The sequence below is a fragment of the Sycon ciliatum genome, chromosome 1 (assembly GCF_964019385.1).
Source record: "Sycon ciliatum chromosome 1, ocSycCili1.1, whole genome shotgun sequence".
NCBI classification, from domain to species: domain Eukaryota; kingdom Metazoa; phylum Porifera; class Calcarea; order Leucosolenida; family Sycettidae; genus Sycon; species Sycon ciliatum.
This window is the reverse complement of record NC_088643.1, coordinates 25,720,262-25,745,672: the sequence shown is the minus strand read 5'-3', so window position 1 is coordinate 25,745,672 and position 25,411 is coordinate 25,720,262. Positions and strand designations below refer to the sequence as shown.

At 46.6% G+C, this 25,411-nt stretch overlaps 3 protein-coding genes across 4 annotated transcripts; 2 read left to right on the top strand and 1 right to left on the bottom strand.

The window, feature by feature from the left end:
• Window positions 1–85: 85 nt before the first annotated feature.
• LOC135820175 (U3 small nucleolar ribonucleoprotein protein IMP4-like) lies at window positions 86–4,688 on the top strand. Its single transcript, XM_065333490.1, has 9 exons — window positions 86–188; window positions 271–379; window positions 776–859; window positions 1,616–1,725; window positions 1,958–2,090; window positions 2,580–2,734; window positions 2,948–3,042; window positions 3,498–3,571; window positions 4,265–4,688. Exons 1-9 carry the CDS (start codon window positions 186–188, stop codon window positions 4,378–4,380), a joined length of 879 nt encoding a protein of 292 aa, XP_065189562.1. The 5' UTR covers window positions 86–185; the 3' UTR covers window positions 4,381–4,688.
• LOC135820167 (fructose-1,6-bisphosphatase 1-like) lies at window positions 4,605–16,594 on the bottom strand. Its single transcript, XM_065333482.1, has 7 exons — window positions 16,216–16,594; window positions 13,420–13,583; window positions 12,955–13,046; window positions 10,370–10,510; window positions 6,671–6,808; window positions 6,061–6,183; window positions 4,605–5,124 (listed from the first exon to the last, which is right to left on the bottom strand). Exons 1-7 carry the CDS (start codon window positions 16,386–16,388, stop codon window positions 4,945–4,947), a joined length of 1,011 nt encoding a protein of 336 aa, XP_065189554.1. The 5' UTR covers window positions 16,389–16,594; the 3' UTR covers window positions 4,605–4,944.
• Window positions 16,595–20,082: 3,488 nt separating this feature from the next.
• Window positions 20,083–25,282, top strand: LOC135820153 (uncharacterized). 2 transcript variants are annotated; one of them, XM_065333468.1, is made up of 5 exons: window positions 20,083–21,386; window positions 22,456–22,607; window positions 23,374–23,510; window positions 24,254–24,348; window positions 24,726–25,282. In XM_065333468.1, exons 1-5 carry the CDS (start codon window positions 20,838–20,840, stop codon window positions 24,858–24,860), a joined length of 1,068 nt encoding a protein of 355 aa, XP_065189540.1. In that variant the 5' UTR covers window positions 20,083–20,837; the 3' UTR covers window positions 24,861–25,282. The 2 variants fall into 2 exon arrangements, with proteins under 2 accessions (XP_065189540.1, XP_065189545.1); XM_065333473.1 differs by lacking the exon at window positions 24,254–24,348.
• Window positions 25,283–25,411: the final 129 nt, after the last annotated feature.

Genomic DNA, 25,411 nt, shown 5'->3' with positions numbered 1-25,411 from the left:
ACATGACATCATCAAGTGCAGTTCCATAACAACAAGAGTACTCTTGATAACAACCATGGCGTCGTTTCTGGTGGCGTTGAGCGTACAAAAAAAACACAAACGAAAAAGCCAGAAGTAGAAAGAAACAAAACTAGTCGACTGGATTGTTTTGTGCTGTTTTATCTGATGTTTCAAACGAAGGCATAATGGTACGACCACTTTCCTTGTATTGATCGAAGCGGATAGGTCAGCAGAGACTCTGAATCATCAAAATGTCCGTTGTTCATGCAGATTCGCCGACAGGCTCGACTTCGCCGGGAGTATCTCTATCGAAAATCTCTGGAAGATCAGGAGAAGAGAACTCATGACAGAAAAAAGGCGTTGAAAGCCGCCTTAGATAGTAAGATGAAGTACACACACTAGTTAGAGTAGGCGATGTTGTGTTTTCTCAGCCGGTGTTCGTCATCTATCGATTGTCCTGTAGCTACCTGTATGCCATGTTCCTGTAGTAACCTCAGAATTACCTTCAATCGTGAAAGCTTTCTTACAGTATAATGTATTACAGTATTGTACTGCAGTTCGCTGCAACTTGAGGCTGAAGGCCTGGTTTATGGAAACCTTCATTTCACGAGATTGTGACCATAGGAGAAGTTATAGTATTGCTGGATGGATAGGACTGGATCCTGGCCAAGATTTTCTGCATCTGACCAGTTCAAGCTTGTGTGTGCCTATGTGTGTGTGTGTGGGGGGGGGGGGGGTGTCTGTTTTTGTGTGTGCATGTGACCCAACATTGAAGGCGGCAAACCAATTCCAACGGAGCTGCGCCAGGAAGCAGAGGCCATCCACAAGTCGGTCCAATACACGGATGCTGACAGAGAAGGTAAGCGTGTACTCGGAATCGGTTCACGGCAGGAATTTGCTGCTGACTGGTACCAATATGTGTACTGTCATGTGACTCATGCTGCTTTATGAAGATTGTGTGAGTAGAATAACATAGTACGGTGGTGGGGTTGCACTATGTATGTGCAACAGTACCATAGTTTATGCTAGCTTTGTGCTGCTATTTGGTTCGAAAAGAAGAAAGAGAATCGGTTTGCCGCACAGACTTATTTACTACAGTCATGTGCACGCAATTACCACACGTGCTATAATTGTGGGTGTGTGTGTGGAACTCGATGGGTGCACATCCAGTGCGTTTATTTGCAGATTTGCGTGCTTCTCTTGCGACGGGTGTATACATAGTACATGGTACATGGTGTGTGTATGTATGTGTGCAGTCTGCAGTATGCATGACATCAGTAGTGTGGACGGCTAGAGAAACTCCTCGGACATGTACTCTTACGCCTTGGTCTCTACCAGGCCTACATACCTTATTTGCGCTGATATCTCTCGCACTTACCGGTATGCATATGGAGAGAGGGTTGCATATTTTTGTGGACTCGAGCCGTTACCGTACACATTTTTTTAAACATTTCTTGTTTCCTCTGTGATTTGCTTATGTCTCGGTCTCTCTCTCTCTTTCTATCTCTCTTGGTCTCTCTCACTCTCTCTTTCTCTCTCTCTCTCTCTCTCTCTCTCTCTCTCTCTCTCTCTCTCTCTCTCTCTCTCTCTCTCTCTCTCATGTGCCTGGCAACAGAGGTTCATGATCATGTTGATGATGAGTATGCCTTTGCCGGTGTGGAAGACCCGAAGCTCGTCATTACGACTTCACACGACCCCAGCTCAAAGTTGAAGCAATTCTGCAAAGTAAGATATAGCAATGATCTCTTGTAAAGGCCTGTCTTTGACCGCTTTGTGATGGGTCTGATCTACTCACCTCCCACCGCTTAGGAGCTGCATCTGCGCCTTGGTCCAAGAGGGTGGTGGCGTTCCTGCGGATGCGGAAAACTGGGCCTTTGGCCGAGTCTCACGCGAACTGTGAATTTTTTTGCTTTGACTAAACTCACTGTGCCTGCTCTCTGTGCGTGCGTGCATTCAGGAAATGTGCCTCGTATTTCCCAACTGCCAGCGGTTGAATCGAGGTAATCACGTCGTCGGGCAATTGGTGGAGGCATGTCGTGCCAACAACGTGACCGATCTGATCATCGTTCACGAGCATCGTGGCGAACCTGGTGCGTGTGTTGCCATGTGGTACCTGTATTATAGAAACAAAGTCGTACTGCAGCCTGGCCAGCTATCCAAAGCGGTTGGATATTGTATTTCTTTCATATGGCTTGCTTGAGAGGATTGATCCGTTGACTGAAGTGAAGGCCTTTTCTACACGGTTTATTGGTACACTGTACTACATGTACACTGTACAGTTGTGGGAAGTGAAATCCGGCACGATCCAAGCAGAGCAGTGTCCACTGCAGGGCGCAGAGTCCGCAGTGCTACATGCAAGGCCTAGTTGTAAACAGTATTGGTGAGTTGGTTTTCAACAGTATTGGTGAGTTGTTGGTTTTCACTTGCCAGCACTGTATGTGTGCCATGCCGCGTATTTCTCACTCTATGGACAGAACTGTACAGATAGAGATAGAGGGAACCTCACCATGCAGTCTGTATTGCTCCACGCCAATTGCTTCCCCTTGTTTATTGTGTGTGTGTCTGTGCCAACACTGCAGATGGCCTTGTCGTGTCTCACCTGCCCTTTGGCCCAACTGCCTCCTTTACGTTGAGTGATACTGTCATGCGCCATGACACTGAGGGCAAGGAGAAGATGTCGCAGGTTTTCCCCCACCTTGTGTTTGATGGCTTCAGCTCCAAGCTTGGCAGCCGGGTGAGTTTGGGGGAGGGGGGGCACTCTGCTTGGCGATGCGTGCCAGTCTTGCCTTACTTGTGCTTCTGCACGGCGGGGTGTCCTGAGATAGCGACCAATGCATGCTTACAGTTCCACCGAGGGATCGTTCGGCAATGTATATGCTTTACGGAGACGAGTTACCACATGCTAACCCATTTCTTTCATTTCTTATTGCGTAATCATATTTGACAGGTGAAGGACATCCTCAAGTACCTCTTTCCTGTCCCGAAAGAGGATAGCCGTCGGATTATCACGTTCTCAAACGATTCAGACTACATTTTGTTCAGGTGAATTGAATTTATATTTGATGCCTTATTGAATGAGGAAGTGGTATACGTGTGTGTATCATTGGTATTGTGGAATGACTGGTGTATGTTGAACATTACGAATCCTGATGCAAGCGTGTCCACAGTGTACAGCTTTCAGCACACTGCATCCACAATACTAGCAGTAGTTACACAGTAGAGCTAGTCCTCTGTTCCCACAGTGCTCAAGACTGCAAAGGGCAGAGCATTCACAATACGTGTGTACAGAACATGGCGTGCTGTGTAGAACTTGTGCAGACTTGCAATAGTCATGCACCTACTACCCGATCTACTCACCTCCCGCCACTTTAGCAGCTGTGTATGCGTCTTGATCGTCCAGGGCTGTGACGTTCCTGCAGATGCGGACAACTCAGTCCGACTCTGACTTGAACCGTGAAATTTGATATTCGTTTCTGCCTTGTGTGTTGCCCGTGTAGACATCATACGTACAAGAAGAAGGATGGGAAGACTATTGAGCTGGACGAGGTTGGGCCCCGCTTGCAAATGCGATGTAAGTCATTGTAAAAGAGACTCTGCATTATGTGCTGACGCTAATCTGGCATCACTTTGTCCCTGCGACACGTGTAATTAATTTGTGCACACCAGTATTGCAGTAGGGGGGTCAGGAATGTGACAGATAACGATCTTTATCACATGTCACGTGCCTGTTTCCTTGGATCGAGCCAATCACTGATCTGTATGAGCGGGCAATAAATCAGTCCAACACCCGCGTCCACAGCCCGTCGTCCGTGACAACCCCGACAGTGACTCTGGACGCGTGAAATCCATGAATCTACGGGATTTGAACAAGGTGACTGTGTACAGTGCAGTGTACATGGTTCGAAAGTGGCGATCTCAGCTTTTCTTTTTCTTTCCTTTCAAGTGTTGCTGCACACGAGTTCGACTTTCTTCTTTACTAACTGCTTTAGTTTTGATTCTTTCAGGTTACTGTAGTGTATTCGGTAGTGTTAGGCTGAAAGTGGTAAATCCATTATGGCATGGTTGGTAGGGCAATAATGGATTTCCAGTGCCCTCCCAACCATGCCATAATATAACTGTACTGTAGGCTGCGCAGTTGTAGAGGGGAGGAAGTAACTCGAGATTCCGGTTGATGACTCGCTCAGCTAAATCCCCTCTCTGCTCATCTATTCCTGTCCGATGTGTTACCATGTTTGTTCTGATTTTCGTTCGCGTCCGGCTGCAGTGTTTCAAATTCGCTTGGGTACAATCGACCAGACAGACGCAGACATGGAGTGGAAGCTTCGTCCGTACATGAATACGGCAAAGAAACGCAAACACCTCAGCACCACCGAGGACTAGGCAGAAGCAGTGGCCATCGACACGTGCTGTTACTACGCTCCTGTATATATAACTTACTGTGTACAAAGTATATTCCTTGTATATACATCTTAGAACGTTATGGGGATTGGTGCTTCTCCTGCCCTATGACTGCTTGTACATACCGTAATGATTATGTACACAATCATGTACATGTATCTCCCTTTCTTCCTCTCTCCTCTCTCTCTGGACTTGTGAAGTCAAACTTGTCCTTTGAAATGGTTTTGTATATAATTTGGAATAAAATCAAGATAGAGATTACGAAGAACTGTTAAAACGAATGAGACTTATTTGGTACACCCATGATAGGACAGACACGACAATTACAAAAAAGGCTAATTTAAAAACTGGAGGGAAAACTCCTGGGTGGAAAGACAGCAGAATGCTTCCATATGTTAAGCAGGATATGAACGAATACGTAAGATATGTAAATAACGTGTATCCGGACCAACATGTGCCTAGTGGCAGGAATGCCTATAATTCAGTGTGAGCGGTTTATACAGGAGTTTTAAGAGGGACAACGGAGTAATAGACGCCTCGGCATGCTCACTGGCCCAGAGCTGCGAGGCAGTCTGCAACGTCTTGTTTCGATCCCAGGATGACGGGTACGCGTTCATGGATCTTCTGTGGGACAACGTCAAGAATTCGACCAGTGCCTGTGCTTGCAGCTCCACCAGCTTGTTCGACGATGAACGCCATTGGATTGCCTTCATACAGTAGACGCAACTGCCAAGAAGCCAAAAAGAACAACACAGTAAAGGAATTGTGGACGAACTAAAACTAATAGAGAGGTTCCGCATAACGTAATTACGTTTAATAGTAAAAAACGTAGTCGATCTACGGAGAGTCTTGTACGTAAGCTGCATGCGCATCTGGGTTCCGCCATACGGAGTTTTCAAATCACGTAGCTGCCCTTGGCAACTCCGAACGCGGCAGTACAGTGCAGTGTACGACCAGATCGACCTTGGGGAGAGAGTCATAGATTTGTACCCCAATCCACTTACAGACCAGCTACGTTATCAGAGCCCTATCTACGTACTCTCCGTAGACAACTTTCCGTAAGTGGAGTGCAAACTCGCGAATTCGCGGGTTTTTCCCGCCCACTAACGTAAAGTTGCTCAACTTTACGGAGTGCGGAACCTCTCTAATGGCTGGAAATTTGGAGGAACATAGTACTCCATTTGAGCTCCAATCCTTTCAAAAGAGAGCAGATATTCAGGTTGAATTTGCAGTACCGTATTACCCCGATTATAAGTCGCACTCGATTATATGTCGCACCCCCATTTTCAGGTTTGAGCAATATTGTTGCGATATATTGACTTCAGTAGTAAGTCATGCTCGAGTGTAAGTCGCACCCCCTTTTTTACCCTGACTTTTAGTGTCAAAGGTGCGACTTATAATCGGGGAAATACGGTACTTGTAAAAGGAATGTGGCCCACTTTACGTTCCCCTGTCACCATAACTGGAGGAAATATACCAGAGAACATATTCTGACAAAAGAAAGTGTACAGGAGACGATTATCACCACCACCACCACCACCAGTAGCTGCAGCAGCACCAGTGAAAGTACTGAGCAACTAGGCAAGCAACAGCAGTAGCAACAACCACCACAACCATCTCTCGGCCACTGGCCATCGTGAGAAGAAAGATTTGAAACCATACCTTGCCATTGGGACTCTTGGAGTTGGATGGGTAGAGGAAGATGCCGCCATAGAGAATGGTACGGTGAACGTCGGCCACCATGGAACCAATGTAACGTGCTGAGTATGGTGCCTTCTTGCTGTCCTGTGGTGGAAACAAGCATAGTGCAGTACACATCAGTTGGCACACTTGCAAAATCGGCTTCTTAAAGACCATTTGATCGGAAGTGCAGTGTGATGAGTTTACAGAGTGCGTGCACAACACCATTGTGTTGTCATCTGCACATACTGGTATGCTGATGGACAAGATATGTGCACTGTGGATCTGAAGCAGGACATGTGTGCATGTTCACTTGCCTCTACAGTCATGCTTGTACACAAACACAACTGTCATTGTGCACCTAGTCTGGCACTCCAATAAAAGAAAGAAGTAGACACAAGAGAGTTTCTGTGGTCTTGCTTGATCAGGCTCTGGGTACAATGGGGCTGCCCTAAGCTGAGCAAATATTCGAAGACACATGCGCACGAACACACACACACGCGCACACACGCGTGCGTGCACGCGCACACATGCACACCACACTCACGTACACTATAAACCATAGCAAGCCAGCCAAAAGTGCACACAATACCTCGGGGAACTTGAGTGACTTGATGTACTTGGTCATGCCTTCGTCCCAGTACAGCGCATAGCCTTCGTTGATGGAATAGATCTTGCCACGTTCCTTGATGGTCATCGTCGGGTGGGTTAGGACAAAGTCTCCGAGATTCTTGAGCATGAAATTCAACCGCATGCACACAAAAAAGTTAGGCGCGCACAGACACAACGGATTCGTTGGCTGCCAATGCATTGGAAAAATCTGTAATCTGGCCTTAGGCCACCCTTTCTTTTTTCGTTGTTTAACGTCCGCGCCCGCGTACCTTTTTGCCTCCGACCGGAAAAAAACAAGAAAGTAGTAGTACCAATAATATGCGAAGTTGTAAATACATGATTGTGTAGTTTCACAGTGTGCCGATCATGACCTTACACTTTTAATCTTGCCTCCCGGGCATGCCTTTGTCTTGTGTTCTTTTTCTTTTTTTGTTGGCTTTTAAAAATCGTACGGTGTGTGGCCTAGTAAAAATCCAGATGTAATGAATTCATGACATGCTAACTCCATGCTATGTACCTGTTTTGTTGGATTCATCAGGCATGTGCTCCAATGTACCATCAAAGAGTGTTGTTCTATGCCTGCAAGTGCCGTTAGACCCAGACATATTGTATATATCACATGCTTTACTGGTCAAAATGTTTGATTGGGGTTTCCAGTTTTTGGAATGGGCTTTTGTTTTTTTTCGCCCTCCCGCGTACCTTTTCGCGAAAAAAAGGACGTTAAACAATGAATTAACAAAGGGTGGCCTTATGTGCATTTCGATATCTTAGAAATGTTTTTGTTGCAATTTTCACCCACGTCATGTGCTACTAGGGTTGATGCTATCGCGTTTCACTTCACTTTAGAGTTTTGACAAAATGATGTACTACTTTGCAAGCAGCTCCAGGTACTAGGTACAGATCTGCCAGTACAAGCAGTTCCAGGTACTAGGTACAGATCTGCCAGTACAAGCAGTTCCAGGTACTAGGTACAGATCTGCCAGTACCGTAAAGTACCGTTGATCCGCCCCCTCTCTAATTCCCGCCCCCTGTCGATTTTCTCCTTGTGAAGCGACTTCGGCGTATACAACGAATTACGATGTTGAACCGACGCATGCACTGCTGTCCACAATATTCGCCAATCCAGGATCAAAATGTGCACAATCCAGCACATTGAGTCTGATCCTCTACGTTGTTGTACATCGTACTGCACTTGACAGCCTTGATCTAATTCCCGCCCCCCTGCCGAAAACCCAGCTGGGAAGCGACATGGCGTGCGGGCGGATCAACGGTACTTTACGGTACAAGCAGTTCCAGGTACTAGGTACAGATCTGCCAGTACAAGCAGCTCCAGGTACTAGGTACAGATCTGCCAGTACAAGCAGTTCCAGGTACTAGGTACAGATCTGCCAGTACAAGCAGCTCCAGGTACTAGGTACAGATCTGCCAGTACAAGCAGTTCCAGGTACTAGGTACAGATCTGCCAGTACAAGCAGCTCCAGGTACTAGGTACAGATCTGCCAGTACAAGCAGTTCCAGGTACTAGGTACAGATCTGCCAGTACAAGCAGTTCCAGGTACTAGGTACAGATCTGCCAGTACAAGCAGCTCCAGGTACTAGGTACAGATCTGCCAGTACAAGCAGTTCCAGGTACTAGGTACAGATCTGCCAGTACAAGCAGCTCCAGGTACTAGGTACAGATCTGCCAGTACAAGCAGTTCCAGGTACTAGGTACAGATCTGCCAGTACAAGCAGTTCCAGGTACTAGGTACAGATCTGCCAGTAAAAGCAGTTCCAGGTACTACAGTCCGTTTCATAAAGATTTACAACCCTGGCGATCGCCCGCGGAGTTTGGCGTCTTACCGTATGAGCACTCGAGCGCTGCCTGGAAAAACTCACTGTGAACTCGAAGAAATATTCCGCGCGAAAGCAGGAAAAATGACAACTCACTCACATTGACACAGTCATGGACGTACGTCTGGTTTACAACAAACGAGTTCTTCCTCGTATCGATAATGGAGTCAGAGAGGACATGTCGAAACGAAAGTGTTGTAAATGTTGACGAGCGGCATGTGTCCCAATCCGTTTTGTGACCAAAATAGTTTCTTTGAGCTGCGATGCAATTTACTTACCGTGTGACGAAAACGACATCGACACGGACTCATTCCCAAGGCCATGACTTGGCAAAGCTATCCGTGTGACTTCGACGAAATTTTGAGAAAAACAGACGCTTGTGAACGCTGATAGAAGACGGCGTTGACTGCTAAATTCAAATAAATTGGCGATCTTGAAATACTAAAAATAAATCTCAAAAAGCTACAGCGCGATGACTTCCATATTCACTCACACCATTGCAGTGTTGTGGGTGTGTTCACATGGCGTGAGCCAGTCAAGTGTCAGTCAGTTCGGCAGGAAGCGCGACCTCCAACAACAAGTCGTTTGGTGCAGCCATCTTCTTTGTCTTGTACCAGCTTGATCACCAAAACAATGAAAAAAAGTTTGACTTGAGGATAGGTTGGGATTTGAACTCACAACTTCATGGTCAGCAGACAGCATTCATAACCACAAGGCCAAAAAGGAAAGGATAAATCGTGGGTTTTGATAAAAAATCGATACTGGCTTCCTGGGCAAATTGTAAACCATGGGAAAAGGCCGGAAACCTGGCCGAAATTCTAACTCCTTAACGGTTGGTCCAATTGTTCCGAAACCTTCACAGAACAATTTGCCGTGTCCTAACAAGCCATTCTATGTACTTTGTTGTCCAAATTTCCCTTATCTTCATACTTTTTAAGACCCAAACCTGATTGTAAATCTTTTTGAAACAGACTATAGGTACAGATCTGCCAGTACAAGCAGTTCCAGGTACTAGGTACAGATCTGCCAGTACAAGCAGTTCCAGGTACAGGTCCTCCCTCATTATAACGAGTCCGGTTAGTACATAAACCCCGTTAGTAAATAGAAATCTGAAATCCCCTGGCGAAACGTGGTCTATACAACTGTTTACAGGTCCGGTTACAACATAATCCGTTAGTACATAAAATTCGTTATAACGACCCTTTCCCAGGTCCCTGGAGTGCCAAACCCTCAGTATAAGGTAATATTGACCATGCAGGACCAAGGCCAAAACACGTAAGATAAAGCAGAAAGACGAAACGTATTATATCTATATATTCGTGAATATGGATGACCCTATGCATCCAAGGAAGAGTTATGTTGGAGATTTTTCAATTATCTTATACCGAGTTGAAGCATCGATAATTTATGTTGTATCGAGGGTGGCCCCGGGAAGTACGAAGTAGTGCCTAATTCACCTTTAGCTGCAAGTCCTGCTACAAGATAAGTCTCGTTATAAGATAACTTTTTCGATGGCCCAGAGATTATCTACTAACGAGGGAGGACCTGTACTAGGTACAGATCTGCCAGTACAAGCAGTTCCAGGTACTAGGTACAGATCTGCCAGTACAAGCCGTCGAGGAACTTTACTGCACGGTTTCTGATACTTGTACACACAGAAGAGTAATTAGCTAGAGTACCAGTATCCACCAGGACCATGCAGTGGCATGCATGTAGTCAAGATCGTAGCAACAAGACTACTCTGCTTCCTACAATACCCCGCGCTGCATTATTCAACTAGCAGAACCACGCTGGAATTCATAGAACGGGACGCGACCGACTGGAAAACGTGTGATGCAACACTTACGGGATCCAGCGTGAAGCCATTCACGCCACAGCCGGTTGTCAAGACGACCATGCAGCCAGCACCGTACAGAGCGTATCCAGAGGCAACGAGTTCGTGACCCGGACGCAGAGCATCAGCGTCCGACGGAGCTCCTTCGGATTTCTATTGGGAAATTTAACACACACGCGGAAACATTGCAATGTGAATGGAAACTTATCTCTCCTATATTAGAGAGGTTCCGCACTACGTAAAGTTGAGCAACTTTACGTTAGTGGGCGGGGAAAACCCGTGAATTCGCGAGTTTGCACTCCACTTACGGAAAGTTGTCTACGGAGAGTACGTAGATAGGGCTCTGATAACGTAGCTGGTCCGTAAGTGGATTGGGGTACAAATTTATGACTTTCTTCCCAGGTCGATCTGGTCGTACACTGCCGCGTTCGGAGTTGCCAAGGGCAGCTACGTGATTTGAAAACTCCGTATGGCGGAACACAGATGCGCATGCAGTTTACGTAAGACTTTCCGTAGATCGACTACGTTTTTTACTAACGTAATTACGTTATGCGGAACCTCTCTATTGTATATCCTATGCCATGCATTCACCACAGGGAAGCAGCCGGTACAGGCTCATACGGGGTACCACGCCACGCCGGGTCGACAATAGGTCAGGCAAAAGGCCTGGCTATTACCCAGCATCATCACAAGCACATCACCCGACACCAGCCTAGCAATGTGTTTCACCCATGCAGGCACACACATACACCATACGATAAGAACGGTCTTGCAATGAACTGAAAAAAAATAGGAGAAAGACACCCGGCTATACACTCACAAGCTACTTGAACTTCCACATCGTAAATCAGCTAATTTATTATGTCATGTACTTCCACATCGTAAATCAACTAATTATGTCATGTACTTCCACATCGTAAATCAACTAATTATGTCATGTACTTCCACATCGTAAATCAACTAATTATGTCATGTACTTCCACATCGTAAATCAACTAATTATGTCATGTACTTGTACTTCCACATCGTAAATCAACTAATTATGTCATGTACTTCCACATCGTAAATCAACTAATTATGTCATGTACTTCCACATCGTAAATCAACTAATTATGTCATGTACTTCCACATCGTAAATCAACTAATTATGTCATGTACTTCCACATCGTAAATCAACTAATTATGTCATGTACTTGTACTTCCACATCGTAAATCAACTAATTATGTCATGTACTTCCACATCGTAAATCAACAAATTATGTCATGTACTTCCACATCGTAAATCAACTAATTATGTCATGTACTTCCACATCGTAAATCAACTAATTATGTCATGTATTTCCACATCGTAAATCAACTAATTATGTCATGTACTTCCACATCGTAAATCAACTAATTATGTCATGTACTTCCACATCGTAAATCAACTAATTATGTCATGTACTTCCACATCGTAAATCAACTAATTATGTCATGTACTTGTACTTCCACATCGTAAATCAACTAATTATGTCATGTACTTCCACATCGTAAATCAACAAATTATGTCATGTACTTCCACATCGTAAATCAACTAATTATGTCATGTACTTCCACATCGTAAATCAACTAATTATGTCATGTATTTCCACATCGTAAATCAACTAATGATGTCATGTACTTCCACATCGTAAATCAACTAATGATGTCATGTACTTCCACATCGTAAATCAACTAATTATGTCATGTACTTCCACATCGTAAATCAACTAATTATGTCATGTACTTCCACATCGTAAATCAACTAATTATGTCATGTACTTCCACATCGTAAATCAACTAATTATGTCATGTACTTGTACTTCCACATCGTAAATCAACTAATGATGAATTTATGTCATGTATGTACTAGTGCATCATGAATATGCAAACTACAGTGGTGGCAACTAAAATGTGACAACTGAATTTTTTTTACCTATGAGTGCTGCGGAACTAAAACGAATCATAGCGAGTAGTGTGCATGCTTTGCTGGCATGCCAGCAAAGCATGAAGCTCACTTGTATGTCACTTTCTGGTGTTGTATATGCATGTGTACTGTCGTACAGGTTCTGTAAACCTCCCCCTTGTTACTGGCGTAACTGCAAGGTATAGCATACTGTAATTTCACAAATTTTCGGTGTACTTTTATTTTCGGTACTTTCGGTGCGTCTGCTTCACACCTAAAATTTCAATACACCGAACAAACACTAACACACATATCCAATAGGGAACTGCTTGTCTGTACCGAAAATTTCTGTTCACCTAACCTAGCCTGTTGCCCTCATACCGAAAATATTGAGCACCGAAAATTTCTGAAATTGAGTACTTGTACATAGAGTACGGCAGCTGTAGATACTAGATATGCATGCAATGTCCATGCTTTTGAGGTTGGTGTGATCGCGTGCTGTGTTGGTGCAGTGCAAGCGCTCCTGAGTCCTGGGGTCGGGTTTCAGTGGACACCACTGCAGCACATGACGTACTGCTTACTGAAGTACATGTGCAATGCAATGCTACCAGCACCACAATGAAAAAGACATGTGTGCACAGCTATCGCACATAGAAAAGAGCTTACTCCGTACCTTTTCATAGATGCCAAATATAGATCCAATAGACACAAGACAGTCGATGTTTGACGATCCGTCGAGGGGATCAAATGTGACAATGTACTTTCCTGGCAGGAAAGAAAAGGCGACAACAACAGTATCCATAGCCTCATAAAGTGCTGTGAGGTCATACAACTTGGTACAAATCCAGTACAGGAGTACACATAACATACAGTTCACATAATTATTAACGGCATGGGAAATCCATATGCATCAAGTAACCTCATAATACAGCTTACAGTGCACTGTACTACCTTGGTGTTCTGAGCAACGGTGTGTGTTCTCTGTGTGTTCTCTGTGTGTTCTCTGTGCACTCTGCTAGGTATATTGCAGCGTGTGCTTTATGCAGCGCAGTTTTTAAGTTATGGTCAAGTTTGCATATATATTTTTTAAATAAGGCTGCTGGTCAACTGACAAGCACTGTGCATGTTCTGTGCATACCTTGATTGGCTACCTCCACCTCAATCACACCTTCGTCCTCCTCGCTGACAAGCAGTGCCGCTTGGCCGGACGAACGCAGCATATTGACAAACAAGTCGTTGGCCAGCACGTCCAGCTTCTTTTGCTCATCACCACTGGTATTGGCTGTGCCTGCAATGCCATATCTGTGTGGCAATATTCACAGTATTCACACCCCGCACACACACACACACGCACACAGATGTTAAGTACACGCTCAATTGCAGTCAAATGTGGGGCAGGGGGGGGGGGGCTTGTTAGATACTAGTAACTGAATTGGTGAAAAATTCTGCCGAAGCCATGGGCCGATTGTTAGGTTGACACTCGCAACTGCACTATACGCATGAAGGCACACAGACACACACACAGTTTTTTGTCAACACGGCAGAACCATTTCACTCAAGTCACAAATACAAGTACACTCGATGAAGAGACAGAAGTGAAAAACGTATGAAATAGGCGGGGTAGAGGCAACAGTCATCGCGGGTACATAAAAGGCACATGTGAGTACGCAAAGGTGTGGAAGAGAAAGCGGGGTCATGTACTCCCCCGTGTTCGGTAATTTTATGATACACGGTGCAATGTCGCGAAATTAGAAACAAAAGGGTTCCAAAAAAGGAACCTCGACTGGGGTTCGAACCGCACAGGGTAGTCAAACGGCCTGGATTCACCTAGTATTTCCCAACTAAAATCTCCAAAACTGATGGCTGGTTGATTTGTTCTTCTCCACAGGGCCAGTTTTTTCCTCGCCTACGTGCCTGAGTAGTACAAATAATTCCCACCCTATGGTAACACACCTTGAATTCAGGCCTGGTTTGAAGTATGTTCCGCGCGCCCATGCGACTCAATGTCCATAGCTGTGGCACCCCCTGTTGAGGTCGCGACCAGAGTTTGAAACGTAACCGTGACGTTTGGGTCACGTCCATGCCGTTACCAGGAGTACATAACCCCCCAGAGTGTGCAACACTTGATCCAGCTCTGCATAGGGTCTTGGTCGAGCGTAATCGGATCTTCTGATGTCATGCCTACACTCCACACCAGCACAAGGCCGGTCTCGAGGCAGGGCACCGTTGTTTTTGATCCGAGAGTAACCGCGACTCCCTGGATTCCCCACAGATGTGTACGGTATTATGACGCAAAGATCCGATTACGCTCGACCAAGACCCTATGCAGAGCTGGATCAGGCGTTGCACACTCTGGGGGGTTATGTACTCTTGCCGTTACCATGTAACTTGACCGCATGGCCGCCGGTTTTGGCCGCAGTGTGAATGCGCCCTAGAGTTGAGTACAATCATGATAATCATTGGTTTGTGTGCAAACTGCTCCTAAAAGGAAGAGTGTTGGAGAAGTTTAAATAGATTTTTGGTTGGAGGAAAGCAAATCAGCACACGAAGCTCAGAAGCCATAGTTATAATTTTTTTTCGACTAGGCCTTTCATTCCATTACTCTTCAGGTCGAATACAATGGTGATTAACAAGGTAGTAAGCAAGTCCTTATAACCGGCACTTTCGGCGGGCAGAGCATTGACAAAAATAGCACTTGAAAAATAGCGCTAGTGGCGCCCAACAGCATATTTGGCGGTCAGAGCATAGACCAAAATAATAGCACTTTAAAACTTGTTAAAGGGGAAGTTAAGGCAAAAATTAAAATTTCACCAGTTGTAGTCTTCGGGGTGCTGAGTCGAATGGTCGTGGTCCGAGGAAGCTGAGACGCTCCCTTCCTACTTGAATCCCAATCGAACTCGCGCACTTCCACCGAAACTGGGTGACTGCGCCCTACTAGATGGGGATTTGTATGCAAAATGTCACTAAAAGCGCCATTTCGTTCTTATAAAAGCACGGATGACCGCGATTGGCCCATATGTTGTAGTCTTTGGGACGCTGAGTCGACTGGTTTTGGTCCGAAAAGGCTGCGATGCAGCGTTCCTCCTTTATTCCCAATCGAACATAGTTGAACAAGCGGTCACGTGGTCCTGGGTGCCCAAATCACCTGGTCACCACGCCAGCAGGTGACAACTTTCACACCAAGGTTCAACTCGGGTTCAACTCGAGTGACAGGACTGCACCCAAAAAAGGTCAAACAGGCTAGTAAGTTGTACCCTGCAGGCACGGTGACCAGGTGACTGGTGTACGCAGGAGCACGTGACCGCTTCTTCAACCATGTTCGATTGGGAATAAAGGAGGAACGCCGCATCGCAGCCTTTTCGGACCAAAACCAGTCGACTCAGCGTCCAAAAGACTACAACACATGGGCCAATCGCGTTCATCCGTGCTTTTATAAGAACGAAATGGCGCTTTTAGTGACATTTTGCATACAAATCCCCATCTAGTAGGGCGCAGTCACCCAGTTTCGGTGGAAGTGCGCGAGTTCGATTGGGATTCAAGTAGGAAGGGAGCGTCTCAGCTTCCTCGGACCACGACCATTCGACTCAGCACCCCGAAGACTACAACTGGTGAAATTTTAATTTTTGCCTTAACTTCCCCTTTAATCACCATTGTATTCGACCTGAAGAGTAATGGAATGAAAGGCCCGTCGAAAAAATTATATGGCTTCTGTGCTTCGTGTGCTGAGAAGTAAATACATACGATTTGGGTGGACATTATTTGCCAGCACTTCATCATGTGCACGTAGCTGCCCCTGGCACACCCTCGACACACCCCCGGGCTCCACCTGATAACTACCAAACATTTTAGCAGCTAGAAAACTACTTGAAACTATTAACTGCTAATGTTACTTCACAAATCGTAATGCTATTGTCACGCCGATATATTCACTTACAAATTTGCAATGCCCGCTCTCTTGACGGCAGACGCAATGGCCTTGACCGCCGTCATCAGCTGGTTCAGGAGAATGGTCAATGCACCCGTTGCGTGCTCGCATTTTCGCTGTTCACTGATGAGAAAGCGGGTGAGAGTCATACAGTCTGTGTCCATTCCGTGTGCGTTCGACATGGTGATACTATTATAAATTATTGGGCAGCGCCACAGATTACTCGGGCCACGCGCGAGAGAGAAAGAAACAGACTCTATGCCTCGACGAGAACTAAACCAACTAATTGACTTGCCCTCGTATCACTGCGGTTGCTTCTCTTTCGAACTCAGGTCCTCAAGTACTCTTCAGAAAATGCGCTGTCACCGATATGTTGACATCGTTTTTGTTGAGGAACAAAGTGAAAGCCAAGTCTCTGCCCCATAATCATGATAATATGGGCCATGTAGTTTTCAAATCACATACGACACGTGTAGACCTACGCCTAGCTACGGTGATGCTACAGACCTACCCAGCACAGCCAGGCAGGAATCATGGCAGTATGTATGCGTAGATTCAAGAGTGTGGGGTTATGTACTCTTGGTAGATTGCATAATGACTGTAATCATGGTAATGGTGTATGGAGTGTAGATCTGCAGAGTGCAGTACGTCACGTCGTTGTAGCTGGTTCATGGTAATCATGGACTTCTCCAAAACAAACTTTTGGTTCATCATCAGTTCATTCACCGTTGTTCACTCATCCGCCCACACATCACCAACAGATCACTGTTATTTTTTGTTGGTTGCCCTATTATATTGCCTTATTGGCCAATCGACCCTCTCTGCACAGCCAGCCTTCATAAGAGCCCCCCAGCAGTAAAATACATTTTTCAGCGTTTTCTGCGCTTCACCGGCCATTGTCTGCTGTGCAGTTGGATGTTTTGGTGCATTCTGGCATATATCCTGTGTCTTGAGCCTTGTGCAAATCTTACAACATAACACAAGCAGTGTGACATAATTATAAGCAGTGACGCAGAAAGATGAGGCAAGACCTTGACCCAGACATAGTGTCTCCAGCCCTGACTTTGACAATAGGGATTGTGTCACTTTTCTTGACTGAGACTGTCAACACTAGGCCCATGTGAATGTCTGTGTTGTTCTGTTGTGGTAAGAGATGACATTGGGTTGACTCAGTCACTCCCTGAGCCATTGCCCTTTAGTTGTGTGTACGCAAGCAGGACATTCAAAAATACTACAAATTTTGAAGCGGCCAGGAGTCGACAATTCAGTTCCAAGAGTACGAGCTGATTTGACATATCCCATTTGGTTACGTTACAAGCATTTTACAGTGTCAACCAAGAAACCATTGTGCATTGTGCTACAGTGTGCAAGTAAAGGAGTGCGAGAAAAGGACACAGAATGGAAAAAGGGATTCGGATTCAGGCTGTTTCTATGATTGTAGCCAATGAGTGACTTTCCCCGCGGTGGCCTTGATGAGCCGATAAAGGCCACCGAGGAAAGCTACGGTAGCAATAAGGCCCGTCGTCAATGGCACCCGTACTCTGTCAGCCAATCACTGTGAAGACATGAGCGTGGTTCTGTCTCGGCATGCAGGGGTCTGTGGCAATGTTTTGTTGTCAGCTCAGTTCGCATCTCACCTTCGGCTGTGAGTACGTTCTGGTACCTGGAAACAGCCGGTCTAAAAAGGGCAACAGGAAAAGTCGCTGCACATCACGATCAGGTTCCAACCATGAGCAGAGCTGAATTTTTCGGATAGTTTCAAAAACGCACTGCATGAATCTGCTCTGAAGCAAAGATCATATTGTTTGCTCGCGTTCATTAAAGGGGAAGTTCAAAATCAAAACACCAGTTGTAGTCTTCGGGGTGCTGAGTCGAATGGTCGTGGTCCGAGGAAGCTGAGACGCTCCCTTCCTACTTGAATCCCAATCGAACTCGCGCACTTCCACCGAAACTGGGTGACTGCGCCCTACTAGATGGGGATTTGTATGCAAAATGTCACTAAAAGCGCCATGTCGTTCTTATAAAAGCACGGATGGCCGCGATTGGCCCATATGTTGTAGTATTTTGGACGCTGAGTCGACTGGTTTTGGTCCGAAAAGGGTGCGATGCAGCGTTCCTCCTGTATTCCCAATCGAACATGGTTGAACAAGCGGTCACGTGCTCCTGCGTACACCAGCCACCTGGTCACCGTGCCTGCAGGGTACAACTTACTAGCCTGTTTGACCTTTTTGGGTGCAGTCCTGTCACTCGAGTTGAACTCGAGTTGAACCTTGGTGTGAAAGTTGTCGCCTGCTGGCGTGGTGACCAGGTCAGTGATTTGGGTACCCAGGAGCACGTGACCGCTTGTTCAACCATGTTCGATTGGGAATAAAGGAGGAACGCTGCATCGCAGCCTTTTCGGACCAAAACCAGTCGACTCAGCGTCCAAAAGACTACAACATATGGGCCAATGGTGGTCATCCGTGCTTTTATAAGAACGAAATGGCGCTTTTAGTGACATTTTGCATACAAATCCCCATCTAGTAGGGCGCAGTCACCCAGTTTCGGTGGAAGTGCGCGAGTTCGATTGGGATTAAAGTAGGAAGGGAGCGTCTCAGCATTCTCGGACCAAGACCATTCGACTCAGCACCCCGAAGACTACAATTTACTGGTGAAATTTTGATTTTAGCCTTCCCCTGGGAGTGGGCTGAGCTGAAACTTACAAGCAGAAAAAGTGGCATCGGTTTCCCACTTTGTTCTACATGTAGTTAACGAGTTGCCGAATTTTTCAGATAAATTTTGAGCAAGCGAAAGATCATGCATCCACTCTGAAGCAAGGATTCTCATCCTGCGTATGGTTATGAGGAGTGGACCGAGCTGAAACTCACAAGCTGAATCCACCACGTCCCCGACCGCCACCCCTACAGGTGCCGTGCTTTTATACCAGAGATGCCAAGACAGAAAACCTGAAACACGATCACCAGATTACAGAGGTCTGGCAGGATCCTTTGCCTTCATCAAGGCCGAGTGTGTGCGGCCTTGACTCGAGTTCAGCCATAAACTGAGTCATGCCAGACATCTGTGATTGTATACTTCAAGCAAGTTTTCGTACAACGCTTTTCACTTTTCAGGAATTGCCTTTGCACTGAGGAACCTTGAAATCAGAACCAATGAACTATGCGGGATCGCATACGGGACCATGCTCGACTGTGTTTGATTGGGAATATGGGCGGAATGCTGTATCGCAGCCTCATCAGACCAAGACCACTTGATTTAGCATCCAGAATACTACACTTCCAATGAAAATTTCCACACAACTCCCTGTTTACAATGTAGTAGGTACACTCACACGGCTTCGGGGGAAGTGCATGAGTTCCACTACAAAATTTTATGTAGGACCGGGAAAAAGAGGTTTGACCGTACATGTACATAACATGACAATAACACTGTTGTGAATTCCAGCAGAAATCCAAGAGAGCTCGATACCGGGAAGGTAGAGCCGTGACACACTAGTCAGAACAACAGATTCATGCCATCTCAGGCCCTCATCACCTGATGAGTGCCTGAGATGGCATGAAACTTTAAGTTGTGACTGATCAAGCCATCTGTTGTTCTGACTAGTGTGTAACATGACAATAATAATTATTGTCATGTACTTCAAGTCTTGGATCAAGGACTTTCTAGGAAGTGTTCAGTTTTACATCAGGGAAACGCTAACCATGCTAGCGCTAACTTCGTCGTGCCGTGGTCAGCTCAGCTGCCTCCCCAAATCTCTGCTGAACTCGTACCAACACGGCACAGCTATGACAACATGTCTACAACAGCCGCTTGCACTGAGACTGGAAATGTCATTATAAATCTTGTAACAGCGCTGGCTATATCACTGTATCACCATGATCACTATCACTATCAGTCTTCCCTTCCACAGATCCACAAGAAATGTTTTTCTTTCACACTCCCCAGCCCGAGGCTGAAGCCTGAGCTGAAGCTCCAAAAAGGCAAAGCTAGTAAAGGCGAAAATAGTAAGTCACAGTACTTGGAGAGATGTTGAATCGCAGCCTATTTTGTGATCATTACAGTAGATCTAACCGGCCTGTGCGATGCACAGGTCACAGCGAACGCTACAATGTAGCTAGCTAGCTGTAGATATAGAAGTGCCAGTAGAACCCTACCTGCCTGATACACGCAGCCAGCTGCTTTTTGTTGGTAGCAGAAAACCAGAAAACATTTTGTGGAGCCGGCGCTGTGGGAGGCGACTTTGCGCTTGGCGTGGTGAAAGCTGTGCATGCATCATCCCCCAACTAAAGTAAAGAGTAAGAACGACTAGAAACTACAAACATTGTGGAGCCTGCAGCGTGTACAGCTTCAAGATTCCTTGTGAAGTGTAGTGTGATGGAGCGCTTGTGAATCTGTGACAGGCAGCGGTGTCTCTCCTTCGCATCTATTCGCTAACAGAATCAATCGAGCTGCGATCCGTTGTAAAGATCGTCGCTGCCAGCTATGATCTACAAGACCAGTGCGCTTTGGATAGTAACAGTAAAATAATAACCTAGGCAAAGGAGACATCGGTGCGAACCAGAGTGCATGATTGCAGACTGCAAGTAATGACTGGTGTTGCAACACACAGCACTCTATACTAATTACTAGTCAGCATGGACATGCCAACGGGAAATGGTCGCCTGTTGCTACTATCTGGCGACATGGCGCTCACGGCAGAGCTGAATGCACATAGCAGACTGGCAGTCAGTGTGGTAGACAGCACTGAGAGTTTAGTGCAGTTGGCTAGTGCTGCAGGCCAGGAGGATTGCGTGGAGATGGCAGTCCTGGACGCGTCGGGTTATGGTTGCGACCGGATGATGACGGTTTGCCAACAGCTTCGCCAGTCCAATCCACAGATATTTCTCTGCGTATACGGCAAGGGGGCCGATGTCAGTGCACACGCTCGCCAACACCTGGCCGAGAAAACTGGCGCTATGCTGTGCCAATGCGCTCAGGATATCGTGACAGTAAGCGAACATATCCAGGTTAGCCTGCAGCGGCACGAGGGCGACACAACGACACACACCTGCCCGGCATGCAACAGGTGCGGGCTGACAGAGGATGGACTGTGGCACCACTATCCACTGTACCACGCCAGCGATACCATGAACACAAAGAAGAAGTGCCCGGTATGCAAGCAGCAGCCTGCGAAAAACCTCAGGGTAAGCACATTGAGGCTGGCACCAGCAGCATACCGCACTCAGGGTATAGCTGTTAGCCGGGTCATGTTGCCATAATTATGATGTGCAGTAACAGTGCCTTTCTTTAGCGAACACCCCATGGTACCTTGCTAGTCTTCATGGACACAGTCATGGTCTTTCGATACCGCTTTTAATGCATGTACAGCAATTTGGTTGTGCTGATGTGATCGGTCTAAAAAAAACAGGTGGCCTCTTATCCCAGTCACAGTGGCTGCTCAACATAGGTTTTGAACTCGCAGTCATACACAATGTGCACAGTCACGAGATTTTAGAACGGTGCTACATGTACATGTCCAGTTCATGGCCGGCTAGCTTGCAACCAACACAACGAAACCAATGCCAAGGTGTTGAAGAACTGCGTCACGCCATCACATGAAGAGTCACTGCATAGGCGATGAGTCGGACCACCGTGCCAGTTGACTCCAGGCGGCGAAATGCCATGTATCCAGCAGGGAGTCCTAAAATACCGGTATTTTACGACTCCCTGGTATCCAGCAGCAAACACATTTGAACACGCCTCTCCCAGGCCGCCATCATTTACTGTACAATTGCCAGTACTGTGCCGATGCTCAGTGCTGTCTGGGCACTAGGACAACATTGAGGATTTTACTATGTATGGCAGGCTAGTGAAACGGTTCACTAACTATACCACTGCACTACGAGGAGTCATTGGTGAAGTGGGTTTTCAACAAACAGGTTTGCATGGCTTTCTGCCGAGTATCCTGCAACAGAGTCTGTGGCAGTAACATAGATACATGAGTTTGCTCAATTGCATTGGGTTATCAGATCGGATTCTAAAATAGTGTGGCTTCACATCTTTGTCATGTGACTATTAAAGGTTGTGCAGAAAGTGATCATGTCATGTGGACAGTGGAACCAACATGGCTGATATCATGTAACCCATAGATGCTGGGGTTGACTGGAGTTAGAACCAACTGCATGTAGTGCACTTGTATATCTCAAATTGTTCTAGATAATGCTGGTCTGGTGGACACAGTGCTTTGCTGTGTTTTTGCTGTTGCCGTCGTAGCGTCACCTACGTAATCACCACGGGCCTGCCCTGCGCGGAGAAGTACCGGTGGAGCCGGACAATGAAGAGCTGAACGTCCTGGCATCGGCCATGGCCGTCGTACAGCGCTCCGACAAGAGAATCCTGATGGTGCTCGAGTCGAGGAGTAGAGGGTGTGTAAACACAGTCCTGTTTTACTCAATGTCGAAACAGCTAGCACTACACTACACTACCATGAAACTTCAATTTATAAAGTACTACAGCAATGTTGGGTGCCGAAGAACTGGGCCGGGGGGGGGGGCAGCCTCCTAGCCTAGACCGTTCTTATTTTCATGTATTACAGTCTATGCACAGTTGAGTCAGCGTGTAGACATTGGTATGCTGTGCTTGGTGAAATCCTACTCGCGGCCCAGTGTCCGTTCTTCGGTACCCGACAGTACTGTATAGATATGACGCTCAAGTAATTTAGTTGACTGTTTCACCCTGATGATGAAAATGTGGTAAACCTTAAGTGACATCTGCAGCAGAGAGACCGTGTTTGCATGTTTGGATTCAGGAGGACAAGATATCCCCGCCGTTGTAACTCGAAGGGCAGATTTGTACATTTCTTGGACGTATATCATTATTCTGAAGTTTCTCTGTGGCGGGGAGCTCGACCCAATGTGTGTTACTTGTATGTTGATTGTCCCCACCGCTGCCAGTGCAGCTTAGTGCTCCTATGTGCTCTGCGTTTCAATCGCAACCCGCTGTGAGAGCTATGCCCTTGCAACCTGTGAGAGCTATGCCCTTGCAACCTGTGAGAGCTATGCCCTTGCAACTTGATGAATACACGACAGTGCCGTATGATGGGTTTTCCGGTGAGGTCTCTCGATCTGTTTGCAATGTCCAGTTTAGATTTGTGTGCCATGTGTGTCTTTCCTGCCGTCACGGGTGCGACAGGTACTGGCTTCCCGGTGGAAAACTTGTTACTGGTGAGGGGCTATGCGAGGCAGCTAAGCGAGAGGTTCTTGAAGAGACTGGCATGCAAGTGGAGCTTGTCGGCGTACTCAAGTTTGAATTCATCCCCAGAGTTTCTGGTGAGCTTGCATGTATTTTGTCTTGTGCACTTTAGTTTAGTGTGATTGTGATTGTGATAGTCACAAGCAAACAAAACTGCAGTGTATACAATATACTGGTTTTTAGTTTTTTCATGATTTCCCCTGTTTGAACCTGTTGGCAGCCGCAGTGGGGCGTGTACTGTGCTAACAAGTGCGGTCATCCTCGCGTAAAACTCTTTACGTGCAGTGAACTGTGCCTCCGCGATCAACTGGGTACTCACTGCGGCTCAGAGTGAGGGCATCGTGGGTGTAGTTTAGCGGCTTTCATCTTCTTTGAGTTAGTCCATCTCACGAGCCTCGCTGCTAGGCACTGCATCTACCGCCTTGGTATAATCAGGCCGCTGATAACCGGGTGGTGGTGGTGGTGGTGGTAGTGGTGGTAGTGGCGGTAGTGGCCTGACACGAGCCAAACCTCCAAAGCTGGTTGTGTTTCTACAGCATACCAGTATGTGTAGTGTATGCTGTAGCTGTGCAGGTGTGATGGTGTGATGGTCACAAGTGACAGGACTTTTGTCTCCGGGTACAGTAAAACCTGGTGTAAGCGACCTCTGGGTTTAGCGACCACCTGCTCTTAATGACCGTCTTTCCATGCACGAGAGGTTACACAGACACTGTGGGACCTGGTTCTAAAGACCACCTGACTTTAACGACCGCTTTTGCTTGCACCGTGGGGGGGGGGGTCGCTTAAAACAGTTTTACTGTATGCCTTTGCTTGCTCACAGCCAAAGGCCCGTTTCACCGGATGCGCTGCACTTTCCTGGCACGGCCTCTCGACGAGGATGCTAAGATAAAGACAATCCCAGACTCTGAGAGTGCAGTGAGTCACTGGCCACAATCATTATTCTTTGTGCTATTGATGGAGGGTTTACCGGGTGTTAGCGGCCGTCGTGAGTTCCCTTCAGGAACGGACACGATAATTTATTTTTTTATTGATATAATTCCAAAGTCCTGCATCATGATCTATCAGTGTTCTTGGCTTTCTTGGCATGGCTCACCGGTCCGCGTCTCACACTTGAACCCGCCCGTCTGTCAACGTGAAGACGGTTGGGAAGGGGGGGGGGGTCACGAGTAGAGCAGTGCCCAGCATTCCATTGAATCGAAGAGCATCATTGCGTTGTAATAATAGTGCTATCCAATCTTCTGTATACAACATTATCGGTTGTGCAATGCTGATTGGATTTGTGTGCTCTGCAGGGAGCAGCTTGGGTGAACCGTGCCGAATTGGAGACTGACAGTTTACGCGTACGAAACAGCACACCGCTGGCTTGGGTACAGTACTTGGAGGAAGGCAAGCCCGTCTTCCCACTATCAATTGTGGACTCACCATAGCATATAGGCCACTGTATGCGGCTCTGCATGTGCACGGACACTGCGCTGGCTGTATACACCGGTTTCCGTGACAAACAATCTATTTATTTTAAAAGTTAAAGATGAATGTGGATAACGTCTGAAAGCCAAACTGAACTGGAAATGAGACGAACTACATGCAACAGTTGTAGCTCGGTGCCTCAAGAGATGACCAGACTACTCTTGGTACCACTGCTGCTTTACCGGGCTATCAACATCACATTGATGATGAATGTACTTCAGGACTACTTCAAGTATGAACGTTGGCGTAGCTTCATGGCACCATGCCTGTAGTGACGCGATTATGATGTTGTTCCAAGCCTTGCAGGCGGTGCCTGCTTGCTTGCTGCTAGCTCCCACTCTCTGCAATGCGTGCTTTTTGTCGAATCTTCCAATCAACATGGTCGTTGTGTGCGTTGAGCCATCGAATGCCAAAAAAGGCATTTACAGTAGAGTCCCATGCACTTCCAAGAATCTACAGTGTAGTTCTCACGAGGTCAAGTTTGTGCTGCGCTGCTTAGCAGTCCTCAGTA

Bases quoted from the DNA above. Each gene is read 5' to 3' on its own strand.
- LOC135820175 (XM_065333490.1), top strand. The intron at 2,091-2,579 runs GTGCGTGTGTTG...CCAACACTGCAG, and splicing joins CGAGCATCGTGGCGAACCTG to ATGGCCTTGTCGTGTCTCAC. The intron at 3,572-4,264 runs GTAAGTCATTGT...GTCCGGCTGCAG, and splicing joins GCCCCGCTTGCAAATGCGAT to TGTTTCAAATTCGCTTGGGT.
- LOC135820167 (XM_065333482.1), bottom strand. From the start codon at position 16,388: ATGTCGAACGCACACGGAATGGACACAGACTGTATGACTCTCACCCGC. The intron at 13,584-16,215 runs GTAAGTGAATAT...ATTGCCACACAG, and splicing joins AGAGCGGGCATTGCAAATTT to ATATGGCATTGCAGGCACAG. The intron at 6,184-6,670 runs GTATTGTGTGCA...TTTCCACCACAG, and splicing joins AGTCACTCAAGTTCCCCGAG to GACAGCAAGAAGGCACCATA.
- LOC135820153 (XM_065333468.1), top strand. From the start codon at position 20,838: ATGGACATGCCAACGGGAAATGGTCGCCTGTTGCTACTATCTGGCGAC. The intron at 21,387-22,455 runs GTAAGCACATTG...TTGCCGTCGTAG, and splicing joins AGCCTGCGAAAAACCTCAGG to CGTCACCTACGTAATCACCA. The intron at 22,608-23,373 runs GTGTGTAAACAC...CGGGTGCGACAG, and splicing joins CTCGAGTCGAGGAGTAGAGG to GTACTGGCTTCCCGGTGGAA.